This window comes from Heloderma suspectum, chromosome 3 (assembly GCF_057233095.1).
Source record: "Heloderma suspectum isolate Gila_16-S chromosome 3, 16-S_ref, whole genome shotgun sequence".
NCBI lineage: Eukaryota > Metazoa > Chordata > Lepidosauria > Squamata > Helodermatidae > Heloderma > Heloderma suspectum.
The window spans coordinates 329058300-329080543 of NC_139460.1; the positions used below are offsets into that span (position 1 = coordinate 329058300).

Sequence of the window (22244 nt, forward strand, 5' to 3'; positions counted from 1 at the left end):
AAATAATCCACAAAAATTTATGCCAGAATAAATGTCTTTATCTTTAAGGTTTCACAAGACCCTTTGTTGTTTTTGCTACAATTGACTAACACAGCTACACTCTGGAAATGGTGGCTTGAATCATCTCAAGCACTTTGCAGCCTTCACAAAAACCACATACTTGGCTTCCCCGCTGCAAAATGGGATTGATGAGGTTGAGAGAGGGCACCTCAAATCTGATCTGGAGCTGATCCCAGATCTCCCAGCTTGAAGATCCCATGGGACCGCAACTGCCCAAAAGAAGTAGGCACTGGCTTGGTTCAGATGTAACACTAAATATGATTTAGTATTAACCCCCTCTCCTCTTCCAGCACAGCCACAGAGATTAGAAACGCGTACTTATATTTTGAATTAACTGCATTTAGCATTACGCCCACATCCTAAACTGTGGTTAATTTTAACTATGGTTTATTGAAACAAGCCAACCTCATAAACTTTTGGCTTGTTTCAGTAGACCATAGTTATGACTAACCACAGTTTGTCCAGGTATGGACTTAAAACTGCAGTTAGTTAAAAATGGCAGCAAAGTCTTCAGATTTCTTCCTTGTGGCCACACCAGAGGACAGGCGGCAGCTGACAACCCCGAGGTTTGTTCAGTTAACACTAAACCACCATTTAACTTTACGCCCAAATGCAACCAAGGTACAGGCTTAGGAAATGTAAAAGCCATTCTGGAACCACACCCTACAAAAGAAGCAGGGGGCAGATGCTTGATTTTGGAAAACCCTCTCTTCTGTGTGTGTTGGGGGAGTGGGGAGAAAACAGTTTCTTACTGATGGAGCTTTGCTCCACTCAGGATTGATCCTTTCCATTAAGTGCATTAATGACAGAGGAACAAGAGGGCCTGGGGGCCTTGGGGAAAGTCTAGCTAGTATTCCAGGCGGCTTGACTTAACTTGCAGCCCAGCCCGCAACACGCTCCGGCTGTGATCTATGTCCATTCCAATACATTTCAGGCTCCATAATTACAGCAGGAGGCGGGGCTCCTTCCCCCCTGCCCCCTGGACCCCTCCCCGCATTATCCAGCTAGCTGAGCTCTGGGGAAGCACCGGCTGCCTCCAGGCTCCCCAGCTGTCCCGGAGAAAACACTTTGCGGCACAAGCGCGGGATCGCATCCCCCCCCCCCGTGCCCTTTGTCTTTGCTGACCAGCGCCACGAACCCACCGCGGCTGCGGCTGAGCTGAATCCTCAGGAATAACTGGGCCGCCGGGTGAGGCGAGGCGAGGCGAGGCTCCCTTCGCCGCTGCCGCTGCTCCTGCCCCTTCCGCGAGGCCCGGTTGTCCCACCGAGCGGGGGCTCTGCCAGGGAGCCCGGCGCCGGAGGGAGGCAGGCTGAGCCCCGCCCGCACCCCGCCTCGCCGCCGGGCACTCGCCCCGGCCCAGAGCGGGCCAGTCGGGGGCGCTGCTCTGGCACTGGCCGGGCGGGCGGCCCAGGGCAGCCGACGCGCAGCTTGGGGCGCCGGCGGCTTCCCGCGGCTGCCGGGCTCCGCCACGTCCCGGCCCCACCAGACGCCCGCGAGGCCCCACCCCGGGGCTGCCTAGCGCAGCTCCCAGCCGCGGCCGCTCGTCTCCCGCTCGCGGCCGCGCCTCGGGCCCCAAGGGGCGGGTCTTGGGGGGCCGAGCGGGGGCGGCCCCTCACCTCAGCTGCCCGGCGAAGTCTCGCTGAGCCCGGCCGCCGCCGCCCGCCCAGCGAAAGCGCGGGAGCCGGAGTCCCGGGCCGGGCCGGCGCCCCAGCCCAGCCCAGCCCCAGCCCCGGCACGCGCAGCCGCCCCGCGGGCGCCTCGTGGCCGGAGCAGGCGAGACAGCCGCCTCGCGCTCCTCGCTGCGCGCCCAGCCAAGCCCGGCGGCCCTGCTTCGCGGGCGGGGGCGCACCCCCCCGGCACGACCCGACCGCCCCGGCTAGCCGGCCGGCGCCCGCGCTCCCTCCGGGGGCGCGTAGCCGGGGGAGCCGGGCGCGGCGCGGAGGAAAACGCGCTTGGGCGCCGGGGAGACGCGAGGGCGCGGCAGAGCGGGGGCGGGCGGGCGGGCGGGGCGCCGGGAGCCTCTGGGGCGCCCCCTCCCCGGCCGCCCATTACCCAGCATGGAGAAGATGAAGTCCTTGGCGGTGTGGATCTCCAGGGCGCGCTGGTCGTCGTACTCGCGCTGGTCGTGCCGCGTGAATTCCTGGATGAGTTTGTTCAGCTCCTCGGTCCGGGCCCCGGATCGGAAATCCAGCTCCGGGAAGGCGGCGGCGGCGGACGAGGACGCGCCGCCGCCGCCAGCCGGCCGAGCCGGGCCGCCGGGGCCGCCGGCCTTGGCAGCCGCAGGCGGGGCGGCCATCTTCTCGCCGAGGAGCCGGCCGGAGCGACCGCGCCGCCGCCAGCGGGAGGGGCGGGGGGAGGCGTTTACTGGCGGCGGGGCTCCCCCCGCCCAGGCCGGGCCTGCCGCTCCCCGCCCGCCCGCGGCTCCTCCTCTTCCCGGCCGGCGGCGAGGAGCGACCCGGAGGAGCCGCGCGCCTGCAAGCGCCGACGCCCGGCGATCCACAGGCGGCGGCGGCGGCGGCTCACGCTCCAGCCGGGCTCCGAGTGGCCGCGCCGCGCGCGCCCCGCCGCGCGCCGCCGGTGCCAAGCCCAGCCTCGCCTCCGCGCGAGCGCCGCCCGCCGGCCGGCCCCGGGGCGGCTCTCGGGCGGCGGCGGCGGCGCCGACAGGTGAGGCCGGCCCTGGCCTTGGCCGGCAGCTGCGGAGCGGAGCCGCGCCGGGAGGCCGCCCCTCCCCGCCTGGGTCGCCGCAAGCGCGCGCGCCCTCGGGCCGCGGGCAGGAGACGGTCTCGGCGGGCGGCGGCTCCCCGGGCGCTTTCGGGGTCACGCCCGGCCTGCCCCTGCCCACGCGCCGCTCTCGGCCCGACGCGCGCGGGGCGCCCACTGTCGCGGGCGCGGAGGCCCTCGGCGGGGCGGGCGCGGGCGCCCCTGCCCCCGCTGGGGCAGCCACCATCGTATCGTGGAGCAGCCCGGATCCAGGCTCAAGGCCCCGGCGGGCGGGCTTGGCAGCGGCGGCGGTGTCATCGCCCCCCACATGAGACAGCTCCGCTGCAGTCCTCGGGGGGGTCCCAGCCACAGCACATTGTCCCCCCTTGCAGCGCGGAGCCTGTCGGGGCGGCCGGGTCTCGGACGGCCGGTTGAGACCTGCGGGCTTTTCGAAAGACCTGCTCCTGGCAGCGCTAGGAGCGGCTAGAACTGGGTCGATAGCTTTCAGACAAGTGTTTCTCCCGGCTTCCGGGGAAATCGGCTCCTGGCCTCATGCTCTGGGGGCATGTCTTGTGTGTCTCTCCCTCCCCCACGTAGCCCCCCCCAAAGCGCGGGCGGGGGGGGCTACACTCCGCTGCGCATCTGTCTGCCCCTTTCATGCCCTTCTAGGTTGTCTTTTCCGAACGAAGCAGCGAGTCTGTGTCTTTTCTGTCTCTGTGTGTGAATCCAAGACAGTTTCTGTGTCCCTTTGCATGTTTCCCTGTCTGCCTGCCGTTAAAGAGGAAGCGATAAAGAGGAGCTTGTGTTTGTCCTCTGCCATGGGTTTTGCTCTCTGGTGTATCCATTCATTTCCTGGCAAGAGCATTTCCTTCGCTCTCCAAGTCTTGTTCTGTACATTAAAGGTCTGTTTAAAAGGCATATGATTATCCTACAAACCGTTACGAACAGTTCAAAATGAGCCTCACCAGCATCATACATTTTATTTATTTGTTATCCCACCTTTCCTCCAAGGAGCCCAAGGCAGCATATGTAATCCTCCTCTCCATTTTCTCCGCGCAACCACCCTGTGAGGTAGATTGGGCTGTGAGTCACTGGCTGGCCCAAAGCCACCCTGTCTCGCAAGCTCCAGCCCAGCGCACCAACCGCTGCATCACGGGGTGGGCTGCGCTGTCTCGTGGTGCGCTTGGCTCCTCACATTTGTATCCTGTCCCGTCGCCCTCCGCTGATCTCAGAGTGGCGTACGTGGGCGTGGGGTGCCACCAACAAACACACAGTTTATACTCGTGATAGCCCTGTGAGGTAGACTCATTCTAGGGGCTGGACTCGATGGTCCTCTAGACCCCTTCCAACCCTACTATTCTATGATGCATTCATTCATTATATTTCTATACCGCCTCATAGCCCAAGCTCTCTCGGCGGTTCACAAAAAAGGATCAGAGAGTGACTGGCCAAAGATCACCCAGTGAACTTAATGGTGGACTCCACTGATTGGTGGAGCTCAGGCATGTAAACCCTTTGGTCTCCAGCCAAAGTCCAACATGCTACATGAGTCCACAATGGTGCTCTTTGCCAGCTCGCTATTCTGTGGCTGTCAGCATAATGCCTAATGTAGTAGGATATGCACTCCTGCCCAGTGGGGGGGTGATACGCACACATACGCACATGGATAGACATGCATACAGGCCTCTGACGAAATGAGCTGTAGCCCATGAAAGCTTATGCCGTAGTTAATGTGCTTGTCTTTAAGGTGCCACAAGATTCTGGGTTGTTTGCTGCAACAGGCCGCTCTGGAAAATACGGACATGGCTGCCTGCATTTTTGGACAGCCCTTAGGGAGTGACTACGGGAGCGTGGCTATGGGTCACGATGAGCTCTTCAGGATGCACTGCAAAATTCACCACTACACCACTGTTAAGGCAGGTTTTGATTTAGAAGGAAGAAGCAACTGTGGACTGGAATCCTTCCAGTTCTCTTGGTGCGTTTAGTGCTCATAGTACCCTTCACCAGGCAGAAATGCACTTCTCGTAAGGTGCAAATTAATGCAACTCCCACACTCTTGATATAGCTCTGAAATGAAGTGTTTATTTAAAGGCACTTTTTGGTAACCAGACACAGCCAATTTTGCAGTTGGCTATTTGGAAAATGCACATTTGATGTGGAATTTTCTTAAGTTTTCCTTTTAAAGGCTGTATATGTCTACTTCATAAACAAAATGAACAAGATGTCATATTTTATTGAACCAGTTTTTGGTAGTGGTGAAGTATAAAAAGCTTGGATGAGAATGTTTTGTGTAATAAAAAGCTTGCCGCCGCCTCCTCCTCCAACAGCAGCTGACCCAGTTGAGAAGTATTTATTAAGAGTGCAGTCCTATGCACATTTAGACAAGCTAGGGCATGCTGGGAGTTATAGGACTTTTTGCTGTCTAAATATGCATAGGATTGCACCCTAACTAATTATTTTGCTTCTGCCTTGTTCTTTAGGACCAATGTGCTGGTTTGGGATGGGCTGCAAGCAAGACGAGAGGAGAGAGTGGGAGATGCTTCTGACCCACCTTCCTTGCTTTCTGGCTGTACGTATGATTTTAGTACTTTTACAGTGAAATCATAGAGTTGAAATGTCATCTAAGCCAATCCTCTGGCGATGCAGGAAATCTGCTGTTAGACCATCCCTCTGGGTGTCCATCTAGCCTCTGCTTAAAATCCTGTAATGAAGGAGTCCCTCAGTTTCCTAGGCACTCTGCTCCATTGTTCAGTGGCTTGGACCATTAGCAAGGCTGAGAAGATTGAGGAGGGGACATAGCTCTGTGGCAGAGCACTTGCTTTGCTTGCAGAGGGTCCCAGGTTCAATCAGCAGCATCACCAGCTAGGGCTAGGAAAGAAGGCTGCCTCAGCCCTGGAGGGAGAGCCGCTGCCAGTCAGTGTTGACAATACTGGCCTAGATGGACCAGTGGTCTGACGGCATATAGAGCAGCTTCCTAGTTCCTGTGTAAGGTTTTTCTAATGTTTAGGCAAAATCCCTTTTCTTGTAATTTCAACCCATCCTACCTCTGTCAGAAATATTTGATGATGGTTATCATATCATCTCTTAATCAGCTTTTCTCCAGGCTAAACATACCCAACCCCTTCATCCTTTTCTCACAGAGCTTAATTCCAGGCCTCACACTTTGGCACTGTCCTCAGAACATATTCCAGTTTGACCAGATCGTTCTCAAGCTGCAGTGCCCAACACTGTCCTCTGTCCTCCAGGTGAAGTCTGTCTAAAGCGGAATAGAGTGAAACTCTTGCTTCTCATGACCTGGGCACTATACTTCTGTGGACGCAGCTTAGAACTCCTAAACATGTCTACTCTGAAGTAAGCCTCATTCAGTTCAGTATAGAATCGTAGGGTTGGAAGGGGCCTACAAGACCATCAAGTCCAGCCCCCTGCTCAGTGCAGCCAGCCTGATTCCCGGGTGGTGTCCCATTCAAGTACTAGCCCGGGCTGACCCTGGGAATGACTCCCAGGTAAGTGTGTATAGGATTGCGGCCGTAATATGAGAGCTTGCTATAAGAGCACTGGGGGCCTCGCTTCATGAGAGTACAGGGCAGTGGAACATGACTCATCTGAGGGAGAAGGAATGTGTGAGGATGTCCACTGAACTTAGCACCAGACGTAAAGCGAGAATGTGTGGAATTTGTGTCTGCAGCGATGGGGAACCCTGCAAGAGAAGCTTCTCCTTCAGTCCTGCTGCAGGTTGTCCAGGCCCCTTCCTAATCTCTGCTGGCCATACTTATTTATTAGTCTTAGAGAGCTAGCAAGGGCGCCCTACTGCTGCCCTCTCTTGGTTAGGACTATGAATGCAAAGCGAGTAGTTTTGCTCACAGGCCTCCCTAAATGTCATGGTGGAGATGCCCTTTCTCCTGTATAAATTCAGGGCTGTCCTACTGGGGCTTTAGATTTTGGAGCCCTGAGCCCAGTGGCGGTTCTTTTCTTTTTTAAAAGAACCAGTGGTCCTTAAAATGCACCTTTGGGAAAAAGGTCAAATGCTACATGAGAACATCAGTGCATGAGAAATCAGTCCAAACGCCGTAGCTCAGAGGTGATGACACACTCTGCAAATGCACAGGCAGCAAAGGTGGTGATGCAAATACTTCAGCAGTTGCCAGTTGGGACACTGTGGGTGCAGAGGCACATTACGATGCATCATTCTATAAGAAGCACCCAGACGATAAAAGAGTAGCAGAAGAAAATGCAGAGGGAGAGAACATTCAGTCTAGTGTTTACTGCAGAAAAGATTGAGAACAGAATCCTGTTAATGCCTTGCTCTCGCACATGGGACCTGCTGCCCTTCCTAGCCAAGGGGTTGCGTACATTACTTCCTTGACAGATGCCTGAACCGCTCATGAAATCTGAGAGAGGCTCCAAGAACCACAATATTCATCTTAGAAAGGTGGAGTCTGAGCTAGGAAAAGTGGAATCTGATCCTCCATCCCTCTGGGTAGTACCAACCAGTTGCCTCCACCTTTCACCCCTAGCTCACACATGATGACTATAAGATAAACAAATGTGGTGATACAAGAGCAAGCAAAGCCAAATCAGGTTCATCAGTGTCAGATGGCTTGAGAACCCTTGCCCTGAGGGAAACTGCAAAAATCATATTTTCTTTACACAGTCCAGGGTTGGGGATAGTAGGTCTTGGGGATGGGGCCGCTCCTGGTCCTTACTTCATTAGCCCTTCCCCCTCCTTAATTAGCTGCTCAGATCCATTTCTCTTTTGTTGTTGTTGTTCAGTCGTGTCCGACTCTTCGTGACCCCATGGATCATAACACACCAGGCCTTCCTGTCCTGCGCTCTCTCCCGGAGCGTGCTCAAGTTCATATTCATTGCATCGGTGATGCTATCTAGCCATCTCATCCTCTGCCGTCCCCTTCTCCTTTTGCCTTCCGTCTTTCCCAGCATCAGGGTCTTTTCCAGAGAGTTTTCTCTTCGCATTAGGTGGCCAAAATATTTGAGCTTCAGCTTCAGTCTCTGTCCTTCCAATGAGCACTCAGGGTTGATTTCCTTTAGGATTGATTGATTTGACCTCCTTGCAGTCCAGGGGACTCGTAAGAGTTTTCTCCAGCACCACAGTTCGAAAGCATCAATTCTTCGGCGCTCAGCCTTCCTTATAGTCCAGTTCTCACAGCCATACATTACTACTGGGAAACCCATAGCTTTGATTAGACGGACCTTTGTCGGCAAGGTGATGTCTGTGCTTCTTACTATGCTGTCTAAGTTTGCCATAGCTTTCCTCCCAAGGAGCAAGCGTCTTTTAATTTCATAGCTACAGTCACCGTCTGCGGTGATCTTGGAGCCCAGGAAAGTAAAATCTGTCACAGCTTCCATTTCTTCCCCTTCTATATGCCAGGAAGTGATGAGGCCAGATGCCATGATCTTAGTTTTTTTAATGTTGAGTTTCAAACCAGCTTTTGCACTCTCCACTTTCACCCTCAACAAGAGGCTCTTTAGATCCTCTTCGCTTTCTGCCATTAGGGTGGTATCGTCTGCATATCGGAGGTTGTTGATAATTCTCCCGGCAATCTTAATTCCGACCTGTGATTCATCCAACCCGGCGTTTCTCATGATGTGCTCTGCATATAAGTTAAATAAGCAGGGTGACAGTATGCAGCCTTGTCGTACTCCTTTCCCAATTTTGAACCAATCGGTTGTTCCATGTCCGGTTCTTACTGTTGCTTCTTGACCCTCGTACAGGTTTCTCAGGAGACAGGTAAGGTGGTCTGGTACTCCCATCTCTTTCAGAATTTCCCACAGTTTGTTGTGATCCACACAATCAAAGGCTTTAGCATAGTCAATGAAGCAGAAATAGACGTTTTTCTAGAATTCTCTTGCTTTCTCCATGATCCAGCGAAAGTTGGCAATTTGATCTCTAGTTCCTCTGCCTCTTCGAAACCCAGCTTGTACTTCCGGTAGTTCTCGGTTCGCATACTGCTGAAGCCTAGCTTGTAGGATTTTGAGCATCACCTTGCTGGCATGTGAAATGAGTGCAATTGTGCGGTAGTTTGAACACTCTTTGGCATTGCCCTTCTTTAGAACTGGAATATAAACTGACCTTTTCCAGTCTTGTGGCCACTGTTGAGTGTTCCAAATTTGTTGGCATATTGAGTGCAGCACTTTAACAGCATCATCTTTTAGGATTTTAAATAGCTCAGGTGGAAGACTGTCATCTCCGCTAGCTTTGTTGTTACTAATGCTTCCTAAGGCCCACTTGACTTCACTCTCTAGGATGTCCGGCTCAAGTTCAGTGACCGCACTATCATGGCTATCAGGGACATTCAGATCTTTCCTGTATAGTTCTTTTGTGTATTCTTTCCACCTCTTCTTAATCTCATCTGCTTCTGCTACGTCCCTGCCTTCTTTGTCCTTTATCATGCCCATCTTTGCACAAAACGTTCCCTTGAGATCTCCAATTTTCTTGAAGAGATCTCTAGACTTTCCCATTCTGTTGTTTTCCTCGATTTCTTTGCATTGTTCATTTAAGAAGGCCTTCTTGTCTCTCCTTGCTATTCTCTGGAACTCTGCATTCAGTTGGATAGATCTTCCCCTTTCTCCCTTGCTTTTCGCTTCCCTTCTTTCCTCAGCTACTTGTAAAGCCTCATCAGACAGCCACTTTGCTTTCTTGCATTTCTTTTTCTTTGGGATGGATTGAGTTGCTGCCTCCTCAACAATGTTACGGACCTTCGTCCATAGTTCCTCAGGCACTCTGTCTATCAGGTCTAATCCCTGAAATCTATTCCTCACCTCCACTGTATATTCATAAGGGACATGATTTAGCTCATACCTGAATGGTTTGGTGGTTTTCCCTACGTTCTTCAATGTAAGCTGAAATTTTGCAAGAAGCAGCTCATGATCTGAGCCACAGTCAGCTCCAGGTCTTGTTTTGACTGACTGTATAGAGCTTCTCCATCTTTGGCTGCAAAGGACATAATCAATCTGATTTCGATATTGACCATCTGGTGATGTCGATGTGTAGAGTCGCCTCTTGTGCTGTTGGAAAAGAGTGTTTGCTATGATCAGCGTGTTCTCTTGGCAAAACTTGATTAGCCTTTGTCCTGCTTCATTTTGTACACCAAGGCCATGCTTGCCTGTTATCCCGGTTATTTCTTGACTTCCTACTTTAGCATTCCAATCCCCTATGATGAAGAGGATATATTTTTTTGGTGTTAGTTCTAGAAGTTGTTGTAGGTCTTCATAGAACCGATCAACCTCAGCTTCTTCAGCATCAGTGGTTGGGGCATAGACTTGAATTACTGTGATGAGACTTGAATTACTGTGATGAATTCCATAGAATAGAAATAGAAATTCCGTTTCTCTTACATGGAACTTAAATCAGTTTTTGCATTCCCTGCATCTGTGATGTGAATGTAAAACCTGCATTGGCTGGAGCTAATGTGGTATAATTTATAACATCTTGATTTGGCCTGCAGAAAATTCCCTGGGTTCAAATTGCTTCCTCAGTCACAACGCTCATCTTGGGAAAGTCTCTCTCTCTCTCTCTGTCTCTCAGCCTAACCTACCTCACAGGGTTGTTGCACAGATAAAAATGCTGCTGTGAACTCCTTGGAGAAAGGACAGAGTGCAAGTACTTGAAAGAAATTCTACCTCCTGCACTGCACTTCTGGGGACAATCCAGCAGGGAAGTTTCCTTATGCAAATCCCGTTGAGAGGAACAGAAGCAACACAAGGGCAATTTTTGATGTTGTGCTGTGTTCATTACAAATCACAGCCTTTGCAGCCACATTTTAAGATCATGGAAGAGGAGGCTGGGCGAAGTTGCTGCTGCTGTTGCTGCCATTTTAATTTTATTTTTTTTCATTTTTGTACTGCCCAACAGCCAAAGGTCTCTGGGCAGTTCACAACAATTGCAAAACAAAAACATAATAAATTTTTTTTTACATAATTATTTTTAAACAATTTAAAACACCTGAAAAACATTTACAATAAGATCGTTAGCACCCCATCTGCAGCTGCAAAATACTGCCCTTCAGCTTGGCTTTTAAACATGCAAAGCATTCAGTGATGACTGTGCCTAGATCTTTTGCAATTTTAGCACTTGCCACAAGCCACCCTGTGCAGCATATTAGCTTGAGGGCCAAATGTGTAAAATGTCTCCTGACTGTTTCTCCAAGCTATGGAGGTTCCAGGCTTGATAGAGCAGATACAATGTGCAGGGGCTGTTTTCCCCCTCTCACACACTCTATTCTGGGGCCACAGATCTTTTTTCCCTGTGAGTAGAAAAGTACTTGGTGGCTTTGAGCAGGCAAATACTCTCTGGGGGAAGGGCTATTCCCCCTCTCCCTTTGCCCCAGTCAAATTCAGACCCCTCATGTCTGCAGTAAATTAAAAATAGGAACCACCAGGAGACACTTCACGATCACATGCCTTCCATGTCACATCAAGTTTGGCCCCAGGAGAGCGTGCGCAGCTTGCCTTTGCTTCTCCCCACCCCTGAACCCAGTGAGCTTCGTGGCTGAGCAGGGGTGTGAATTTCCCACATTCAGATTTGTTTAACATATTATGCAGCAGTCATACCAGGCTTGTGGTGGTGTCTGTGCACAACAGGAAGTCCTAATCAATCCCAGCTCCCCGGTGTGTGTTCCTGTGTAATATATGTGCTTGCAAGCTGATGTCTGTATCATCCATGCTTTTATCTCGTGGAAGTGCACTTAAAGTGTGAGCTTCTTTTTCTGAACTGGTTTTTCTTTAAACCACCTGATGTCAGAATACATCCCAGCACTCTGGGCCTTTCCAAGAGACAGCCAGAACTGGATTCCTAAGCTTGCCCTCATGGCTAAAAGAACTGAATTGTTACAACATTGGAGATGCAGAGGTATCCAAGCAAGAGTTTCTAGACCTAGGAATAAAGGACAAAATTCCATACAGTAAATGAGGAACCCCCATCTAAGTCCTACCTGATTGGACAAAGGTTCATTGGGAATCATAATAAACTAATTTACCTTGCCCCTCCTTCAGCTTTTCCTATTTTTTTTCTGCACAGGAGTGAATTCTGAGTAACCTGGATTGCAGGGTGGCAGGGGGATATGATCACTTTCTGTTTGTTATGTTGTATTGCATTTCCAAAAATAAACAAATCTCAGGTATCCACCTAAAAAATAGAGGAAACCACCCTAGGTCTCTAGCCACTGAACCACACTGCTGTTGACATGCTGATTTTTTCCTACGAAAGAAATGCTCTGCTGTTTCTGCACTCATTCTTTTCCCAGTGAAAAGCAGCTGTGTTTTCTTCTCTGTAAGGCCCAAATAAAGCACCAAGGCAGCAGTCCTCCACTGTGACTGTGTAAATGCAATGGTGTGAAAGTGGTTCTGTGCAGCAAACCACTCCCATGATCAACCTTTTTGGTTCAGGGCATGGTCGTAGGGGGGGTGGGGGGACAAGATCTTCATGGTGAGCCAGTCCACACGGTTCATTGCTCAGGGATGCCTCCACATTACATTTCTAGTGGATATCAGGAGGTTGCTTGCTTGTGTGAATCAGGAAAAGAAATGCAAGGAAGGGAGAGCTGACACACCATCAAAACACACTAACCCCCATCAGAACACTTCGGCCTGCCCAGCACAGCAGCATTTCTTTGCCGTGATGGCATGTCCGGGTGCAGGAAGCTACAAAATGCCTCTTGAAGGTTGGAAATCAGAAATGACATCCGTGGTATTATGAGCAGATGGAATCAGCCTTGAGTTAAGAACCCTGAAACAAACACAGGCAGAATGCAGCAGCGAGAAACTGAAACTGCTGGTGCGTTCTGAAGGGCTGTAAAGAAGCCCAATAAACCACCAGGGCCACCATCCTAGGCATGGAAAGCCCACAAATCCTTTCCTTCTGAAAGCACAGGTGCTGCTGGCAGCCCTGAATTTAAAGGACTATAAATCAGTTGCATATGGGCCCTTGTAGAAAGGGAGGCATCCTTAAAAAGAAGCCTTTAGGGGAAGCGGAGGAGGGGGGAGGTGTGTGCACAACATTTCCGCACTCGCAGAAAGAGCCATTGTTGTATCCATCTGTCTCCAGGCCCTAGGTTGTCTGGGGTGTTTGCCTTCTGCTGGAGGATAATCCTCCCTTGAGGACAACAAAATGAAGAAACAGCATCTTGACATCCAAGGCAAGGAAAATATCCCTAAACTGGGATACTTCTCATCCCAGGAGAGAGCTGTATTGCCTTAGCTCTGTCCCTTCTTGACTAAATTGGGGCCTAAATTATAAAAAAGGAAAGGCCAGGCCAGGGAGCTTATACCATCAGCTTTTTAAGCTTTTGTAATACTGGCTGTTTGGTTTAGCATTTTTACCTTCAATCCTCCTTGAGTGCCCTGGTGGAAAGGTAGTATCTACATGCAATAAGTAAAAAAACAAAAACCCAGCAAAATGAACATTTACATGAAGTGTACATGGACTCTTTGTAGTGGAGTCCATTGCTAGACTTAATTTACTGAGGGTCCACTCCAGAGATGAGGCACAGGACTCTGGCATCTTAAACCTGCCCTCGGCAGGGAGAACATAATGTGCCTGGAGAACCTTGCTTGACAAGCCCAATTTCTTTAGCTGGGAACCGTGATTATTATAACCCCCAACTTTACTGCCAGCACCTGCCAGGCCCAGTTCTTCCTTTCTATAGCCAACACATTCATTCAGTGATACAAGCACCATTGTATCTAATGACCATTTCAAGGGTGAATGTTTTGCTTTCGTTCACTGGGCAGTGTAATAGAGTTCTTTTTCCTTTTTTTGAAGACGCGGCACTTCCATTCCATTCTTTTAGCTCTGGGAAGTGCTCATTTTACTTGCTAGCTCTTCTGTACTTGCTCTTTCCTGCTTCAGCTGAGGCAAAGGGCGACATCACTGGGGCGCAAGGTAAGAATCCACTAGCCATGGATCCAGCTGTTAGGAATGACTTCTGTAAGGCTGCAATCCTATATGCACTTTCCTGGGAGCAAGCACCATCAAACTCAGTGGGACTTACTTCCGAGTTGACATGTATAGGATTGTGCTGTAAAGATTTGTAAATTCCGTACAGTCTCTGGCATCTGTAATTCATTTTGGATTCCTAGGAATTTAGGAATTTCTTCAGAAATTCAAACAGGCTTCTAGTCCTCATGGTTGGTGGCACAATTAAACAATGGTGATGCTGGGAAACAATATAAAGTATATATTAAGGGGGGAAATGACATTGTTGTTGGTTAGTCGTTAAGTCATGTCCGACTCTTCGTGATCCCATGGACCATAGCACGCCAGACCTTCCTGTCCTGTGCTCTCTCCCAGAGTGTGCTCAAGTCCATATTCATTGCATCGGTGATGCTATCTAGCCATCTCGTCCTCTGCCGTCCCCTTCTCCTTTTGCCTTCAATCTTTCCCAGCATCAGGGTCTTTTCCAGGGAGTTTTCTCTTCGCATTAGGTGGCCAAAATATTTGAGCTTCAGCTTCAGCATCTGTCCTTCCAATGAGCACTCAGGGTTGATTTCCTTTAGGATGGACTGATTTGACCTCCTTGCACTCCAGGGGACTCGTAAGAGTTTTCTCCAGCACCACAGTTCGAAAGCATCGATTCTTCGACGCTCAGCCTTCCTTATAGTCCAGCTCTCACAGCCATACATTGCTACTGGGAAAACCATAGCTTTGATTAGACGGACCTTTGTCAGCAAGGTGATGTCTCTGCTTCTTACTATGCTGTCTGGGTTTGCCATAGCTTTCCTCCCAAGGAGCAAGAGTCTTTTAATTGCATGGCTACAGTCATCATAGGGGCCGCGGTGGCTTAGTGGTTAAGACGCTGAACTGCAGACTGGACGGTCGGCAGGTCAGCAGTTCGAGACCCGAGTGCTGCGTGACGGAGTGAGCTCCCGTCTTCAGTCCCAGCTTCTGTCAACCTAGCAGTTCGAAAGCAATAAATTGCAAGTAGATAAATAGGTGCCGCCTCGGCGGGAAAGGTAACAGCATTCTGTGCACCTCGGTGTTCAGTCATGCCGGCCACATGACCACGGAAGTGTCTTCGGACAGCGCTGGCTCTTCGGCTTAGAGACGGGGATGAGCACCGCACCCTAGAGTCGGACACGATTGGTTGGGGACACCTTTTTACAGTCATCATCTGCGGTGATCTTGGAGCCCAAGAAAATATAATCTGTCACTGCTTCCATTTCTTCCCCTTCTATATGCCAGGAAGTGATGGGGCCAGGTGCCATGATTTTAGTTTTTTTAATGTTGAGTTTCAAACCAGCTTTTGCACTCTCCACTTTCACCCTCAACAAGAGGCTCTTTAGATCCTCTTCACTTTCTGCCATTAGGGTGGTATCGTCTGCGTATCTGAGGTTGTTGATAATTCTCCCGGCAATCTTAATTCCGACCTGTGATTCATCCAACCCAGCGTTTCTCATGGTGTACTCTGCATATAAATTAAATAAGCAGGGCGACAATATGCAGCCTTGTTGTACTCCTTTCCCAGTTTTGAACCAATCGGTTGTTCCATGTCTGGTTCTTACTGTTGCTTCTTGACCCTCGTACGGGTTTCTCAGGAGACAGATAAGGTGGCCTGGTACTCCCATCTCTTTAAGAATTTGCCAGAGTTTGTTGTGATCCACACAATCAAAGGCTTTAGCGTAGTCAATGAAGCAGAAATAGACATTTTTCTGGACATTGTTTACTTGCCCCATATTATGTGAAAAAGGTCAAGACAATTTTTTCAAATCTATTTTGATTTATTGCATTCTGATTTCATATTGCAAGCCTCTCTGAGAAGGCCGTTTGTTGAAGAGTGGCCTATAATGCTTTAAATAAAATAAAACTCATCTCTCTCACATCAGTGTGCAATCAGCTGTGCTCTTTACACTCAGAAAATAAGGCTGATGTTGAGAGTCCACATAGTTCCTTGTGTCCTTGGTGTAAGTCCTATTTCATAAAGGTTCTCTCTTAAACCCATTCGGTAGTGATGGAAAGGCATTCTGCAGATGCTCAAAAACACTCAAGTGTCATTGTCCCTTCCTGTTTTCCAGAGCCATGGTATTGAAAATGGGGCTCTAGATGTAAGGGAGAGCCATGTGCTCTGCACATGCTAAGAGGCAAACCTGTCATTTCAACTACTTTGCCAGTTCCAGTGCAGAGCCCTTCTACTGCACTGAAAAGGATCTTGGAATTGTTGTTGATCACAAGCTGAATATGAGCCAAGAAGGACTGGAGCGCTGGGCAGAAAACAACAGAATGACATTTAATAGGGATAAATGCCAAGTTCTGCACCTAGGAAAAAGAAACCAAATGCACAGTTACAAGATGGTGGATACGTGGCTCAACAACACTACAAGCGAGAAGGATCTTGGAATTGTTGTTGATCACAAGCTGAAGATGTGCCAACAATGGGATGTGGCTGCAAAAAAGGCCAGTGCTCCTTTGGCTGCATTAATAGAAGCATAGCTTCCAAATCCCGGGAAGTACTAGTTCCCCTCTACTCAGCACTGGTTAGCCCTCATCTGGAGTACTGTGTCCAGCTCTGGGCACCACACTTTCAGAAGGATGCAGACAAACTGGAGAGGGTTCCGAGGAGGGCAACGAAGATGATCAGGGGACTGGAAACAAAGCCCTATGAAGAGAGACTGAAAGAACTGGGCAAGTTTAGCCTGGAGAAGAGAAGACTGAGGCAAGATATGATAGTGCTCTTCAAGTACTTGAAAGGCTGTCACAGAGAGGAAGGCCAGGATTTCCTCTCAATCATCCCAGAATGCAGGACACGGAATAATGGGCTCCAGGTACAGGAAGCCAGATTCCGGCTGAACATCAGGAAAAACTTCCTGACTGTCAGAGCAATACGACAAAGGAACCAAGTGTCTAGGGAGGCGGTGGGCTCTCCCACACTGGAGGCATTCAAGACGAGGCTGGACGGCCGCCTGTCAGGGATGTTCTGACCTGGATTCCTGCATTGAGCAGGGGGTCAGACTCAATGGTCTTATAGGCCCCTTCCAACCCTTTGATTCTATGAAAACAACTGCCCCCTGTTAAGCCACTGAGGCACCATAACTACTTTACTCCAATGCAATCCATAGCTAGGTCCTTTAACAAAACAGGCAAAAAAGGTGTAGAATTCTCCCTCCAAAAAGTAATTGCTATCAGATCAGAACGAACAACATCCCTGTCTCTGAAGGCATAAAGGATATAAATCCTATAAAGTAGTAAGGCCATGTTTTCTGTGGTGGTTCACTTCCTATTCTCTTATACATTCTTAATGTTTTAGGGAGGGAAACATTATTAATACTTTGATCCCAGTGGGAATATTTGGAATCATTTGCCTTTTCCCTCAGGTTGGATCGTGGACCTTTTTTTCTCTTGTAAAACCCTGTCAAATCTGGAATGGCAAATCCGGCCCAAGGATGTTGTGTTTGTTGCCTGGCAGAAGGAAAGCAAGAGGAAGGCCAGGAACTGAAAACCTGGGCCTGCCTTTCCCACTCCTATTCATATGAAAGGCATTCGGAGATTGCAGTCCCGTGATGGCTGGCTAGTGCAGACAAGATGGACGATGAGAGGGAGGGCCTTCTCAGTGCAATGCGCCTGGGAGGGGTCAGTCTTGGCTTCTGATTTATCATGATTAGCCCTTGAGCCAAAATCAATCTACAATGTTTAAAAGCGCATGGGAAGCTGTGTTTGGACAGTTTGCTTGTACCATGTTGAAGGGAGTCAAACGTCCCTACCTAGAACTGCTTCATAAACAACATTGGGTTGGATCCATACTCAGTCATGCTTAGAATAAACACACTGAAATCAATAGGATAAGTTTCAATGCATCTACTCGAAGCATGGTAAGGTATGGATCCAACGCATTGTGGGCCTTCTCTAAGCATGTCTGAATTTGGATCCAGCCTGTTATCTTTCATATAATTGCCAGAAAACCTGTGTACATCAGCATGTATGAAGGTCATGGTATTGTTAATTACATCACATGTATATGTCTTGGGAACCCATTGCTAATGGTATACAATTTCCAATGTGTCTATACGTGGTAGAAAAGGTACAAATGGTGTACACAATCTTGACATGTGATAGTATACACAGATTTTTTTCTTGTACTTGTATAGGAAAGGAAATACGGGTGAAGCCAAAAACTTAATTCTCTGCAGAAACACAGAAGGACAGCATCGGTGCTTGCAGACAAAGCTTTTATGGCGCCATCCCCCTGCCTCATCCCCGGGAGTTTACCCAGGACGGGTGGTCCTGACACTGTCATCTTCTACTCATGACCCTCCTATGTTTTCTTCCCATTTCTTCTCTCTTCTACCTTAATAAACGTTCTGCATTAAGGAGAAAAAACAGAAAAGCAGCACGGCGCCTTCTGAATGCTGGCACTAGGAGCGCTTCATCTGGAGGCCCCAAATGCCAGATGAGCAGGACTGCAAGGTTTAGGGAAGGGCTCCACTTAACAAAGGTTTTTAATTACAGATTTTAAAAGCATATCAGTTAACAGGGCAAGGCACGAGTTTTGTGGAACAGACTTCTTTTGTGCTTCTTTTCAAATGTTGAACAAAGGAAAATGGGGCTGAAAGACAACTCTGTGCTACCCCAACCACATCAGTGCCTTGTGAAAGGATACTCAGAACTACCGATACTGTGGAGAAGCCACCACATCTTTGCCATTGCCAGCATCAACAAAGCCATGCATTTACAACTGAAGAATGCTGGCTTCTTAGGAGGTCAGCACCTTGCTCTGCCAGCTCCTGTTGTCTCCAAAGTCACTAATTAAAACACAAAAATAAGCCCTTGTTTTGCAAGTTTGTTGAAAAGAAACGATAAAGTGTTGCCCCCAATGATGGGAGTGTAAATATCTAGCCAGCCGGCCAGCCATCTCTTCAAGAATAACTGCCAGCCATTCATGATCTTTGTTCCATGGGGTTTTCTTGGCAAGAATACTGGAGTGGGTTGCCATTTCCTTCTCCAGTGGACCACATTTTGTCAGAACTCTCCCCTAGGGATGGCGGAGAATTCTGCCATGGATTTCAGTGAGTCCAAATGCACTGGCATTCGGCCCCCCGAAATCTGTGGCGGAACAGCCTGCCACCCCCGGGGATGCCCCCGGGATGAGACTTACCTGGGGTGGATGTTCCGGATGGCGGCAGCTTCAGCAGCGGCAGCGGCTGGTCTTCCGACCGGCTGCCGCAGCCGCCATTTGCAGTCTAGTCTCTTTTTTTTACCCAGATGTGATAGGCTACATAAAGACTTATGTAGCCTATCATGTCTGGGTTAAAAAAAAAAAAAAGGCATACACAAATGGCGGCGGCTACAGTGGGCACCATTTACGTTCCTTATTTTTCGCCGTTTTAGTCTACGTAAATATTTACGTAGGCTAAAATGGTGAATAAAAAAGGAACACAAATAGCGCCCACTATGCTATTTGCGTTCTCCTTTTTTTCGCCGTAATAGTCTACGTAAATATTTACGTAGACTAAAACGGCGAAAAATAAGGAACGCAAATGGTAGCTGCCGCCATTTGCGTATGCATTTTTTTTTTTACTTTGCCATGATAGGCTACATAAATATTTACATAGCCTATCACAGTTAAATACAGGGACGCAAATGGCGGTGGCTACAGCAACCGCCATTTGCGTCCCTGCTGCCCAGCGGCCGGATGTCCGGCTGTGGGCGGAGCCAGCCGGCAGCTCTGCGGAATGCCTGCAGAGCAGAGCCAGCCAAGCAGGACTTCAGGGGGAGGGGTGGAGCCCCTCCCCCCCGTTGAGGATTCCGGGGGGAGGGACGGAGCACCTCCCCCCCCACCGCAAAGCAGATTCGCAAAACGGTAAGTGACTTTCATACATCCCCATTCTCCACAATGACCTGTCCGTCTTGGGTGGCCCTGCACGGCGTAGCTTATGGCTTCACTGAGTTACGCAAGCCCCTTTGCCACAACAAGGCAGTGATCATATCATAGAATAGTAGGGTTGGAAGGGGCCTACAAGGCCATCGAGTCCAACCCCCTGCTCAATGCAGGAATCCAAGTCAGAGCATCCCTGACAGGTGGCTGTCCAGCCTCGTCTTGAAGGCCTCCAGTGTGGGAGACCCAACACCTCCCCAGGTAATTGGTTCCATTGTCGTATTGCTCTGACAGTCAGGACGTTTTTCCTGATATTCAGCCGGAATCTGGCTTCCTGTCACTTGAGCCCATTATTCCATGTCCTGCACTCTGGGATGATCAAGAAGAGATCCTGGCCTTCTTCTCTGTGACAACCTTTCAAGTACTTGAAGAGTGCTATCATATCTCCCCTCAGTCTTCTCTTCTCAAGGCTAAACATGCCCAGTTCTTTCAGTCTCTCTTCATAGGGCTTTGTTTCCAGTGCCCTGATCATCTTTGTTGCCCTCCTCTGGACCCTCTCCAGTTTGTCTGCATCTTTCTTCAAGTGTGGTGCCCAGAACTGGACACAGTACTCCAGATGAGGCCTAACCAGTGCTGAGTAGAGGGGAACTAGTAATTCCCGGGATTTGGAAGCTATGCTTCTATTAATGCAGCCCAAAATAGCATTTGACTTTTTAACAGCCACATCACATTGTTGGCTCATATTCAGCTTGTGATCGACAACAATCCATGAAGGGGAACGAAGATCATGGGAATGAACCCCATGGAACGTATCACAAGGCTAAAAGATATTACGCCGGAAGATGAGCCCCTCAGGTCGGAAGTGTCCAATATACTACTGGGGAAAAGCAGAGGGAATTTCCAAGTAGCGCCAGAAAGAGTGAAGCGGCTGGGCCAAAGCCGAAAGGACACTCAGCTGTGGATGTGTCTGGTGGTGAAAAGAAAGTCCGATGCTGTAAAGAACAATATTGTGTAGGAACCTGGAATGTAAGATCAATGAATCAAGGTAAGCTGGAGCTGGTCAAACATGAGATGGCAAGATTGAACATCGACATCTTGGGAATCAGCGAACTAAAATGGACAGGTATGGGCGAATTTAATTCAGGTGACCATTATATCTACTACTGTGGGCAAGAATCCCGTAGAAGAAATGGAGTAGCACTCAAAGTCAACAAAAGGTTGGGAAAAGCAGTACTGGGGTACAATCTTAAAAACAATAGAATGATCTCAGTACGAATCCAAGGCAAACCATTCAGCATCACAGTAATTCAAGTCTATGCCCCAACCACTGATGCTGAAGAAGCTGAGGTTGATCGGTTCTATGAAGACCTACAACACCTTCTAGAACTAACACCAAAAAAAGATGTCCTCTTCATCATGGGGGATTGGAATATAGATTGGAATGCTAAAGTAGGAAGTCAAGAAATAACCGGGATAACAGGCAAGCATGGCCTTGGTGTACAAAATGAAGCAGGACAAAGGCTAACCGAGTTTTGCCAAGAGAACACACTGATCATAGCAAACACTCTTTTCCAACAGCACAAGAGGCGATTCTACACATGGAAATCACCAGATGGTCAATATCGAAATCGGATTGATTATGTCCTTTGCAGCCAAAGATGGAGAAGCTCTATACAGTCAGTCAAAACAAGACCTGGAGCTGACTGTGGCTCAGATCATGAGCTGCTTCTTGCATAATTTTGGCTTAAGTTGAAGAACATAGGGAAAACCACTAAACCGTTCAGGTATGACCTAAATCATATCCCTTATGAATATACAGTGGAGGTGAGGAATTGATTTCAGGGATTAGACCTGATAGACAGAGTGCCTGAGGAACTATGGACGGAGGTCCGTAACATTGTTCAGGAGGCAACAACTCAATCCATCCCAAAGAAAAAGAAATGCAAGAAAGCAAAGTGGCTGTCTGATGAGGCTTTACAAGTAGCTGAGGAAAAAAGGGAAGCGAAAAGCAAGGGAGAAAGGGGAAGATATATCCATCTGAATGCAGAGTTCCAGAGGATAGCAGGGAGAGACAAGAAGGCCTTCTTAAATGAACAATGCAAAGAAATCAAGGAAAACAACAGAATGGGAAAGACTAGAGATCTCTTCAAGAAAATTGGAGCTCTCAAGGGAACGTTTTGTGCAAAGACGGGCATGATAAAGGACAAAGAAGGCAGGGACGTAGCAGAAGCAGATGAGATTAAGAAGAGGTGGAAGGAATATACAGAAGAGCTATAAAGGGAAGATCTGAATGTCCCTGATAGCCATGATAGTGCGGTCACTGAACTTGAGCCGGACATCCTAGAGAGTGAAGTCAAGTGGGCCTTAGGAAGCATTAGTAACAACAAAGCTAGCGGAGATGACAGTATTCCAGCTGAACTATTTAAAATCCTAAAAGATGATGCTGTTAAAGTGCTGCACTCAATATGCCAACTTTTGGAATTTGGAACACTCAACAGTGGCCGCAAGACTGGAAAAGGTCAGTTTACAGTCCAATTCCAAAGAAGGGCAATGCCAAAGAGTGTTCAAACTACCGTACAATTGCACTCATTTCACATGCCAGCAAGGTGATGCTCAAAATCCTACAAGCTAGGCTTCAGCAGCATGTGAACCGAGAACTACCGG

General features: G+C 49.2%; 1 protein-coding gene and 1 long non-coding RNA gene across 3 annotated transcripts in view; one reads left to right on the forward strand and one right to left on the reverse strand.

The window, feature by feature from the left end:
• Positions 1–2373, reverse strand: part of MB21D2 (Mab-21 domain containing 2) — a 78492-nt gene extending 76119 nt beyond the window's left edge. Inside the window, exon 1 of one of the 2 annotated variants that reach the window (XM_084847825.1) lies at positions 2113–2373. In XM_084847825.1, the coding sequence (XP_084703951.1) occupies positions 2113–2356 (244 nt within the window). In that variant the 5' untranslated portion in view covers positions 2357–2373. Of the gene's footprint in view, positions 1–1202; positions 1540–2112 lie in introns of those variants that run through there. The other variant, XM_084847826.1, reaches the window with a different exon arrangement.
• Positions 1161–18513, forward strand: LOC146351799 (uncharacterized). The gene is made up of 4 exons (XR_014789678.1): positions 1161–1248; positions 4508–4676; positions 5241–5329; positions 17854–18513. It is a non-coding gene; the product is annotated as an uncharacterized LOC146351799 (long non-coding RNA).
• Positions 18514–22244: the final 3731 nt, after the last annotated feature.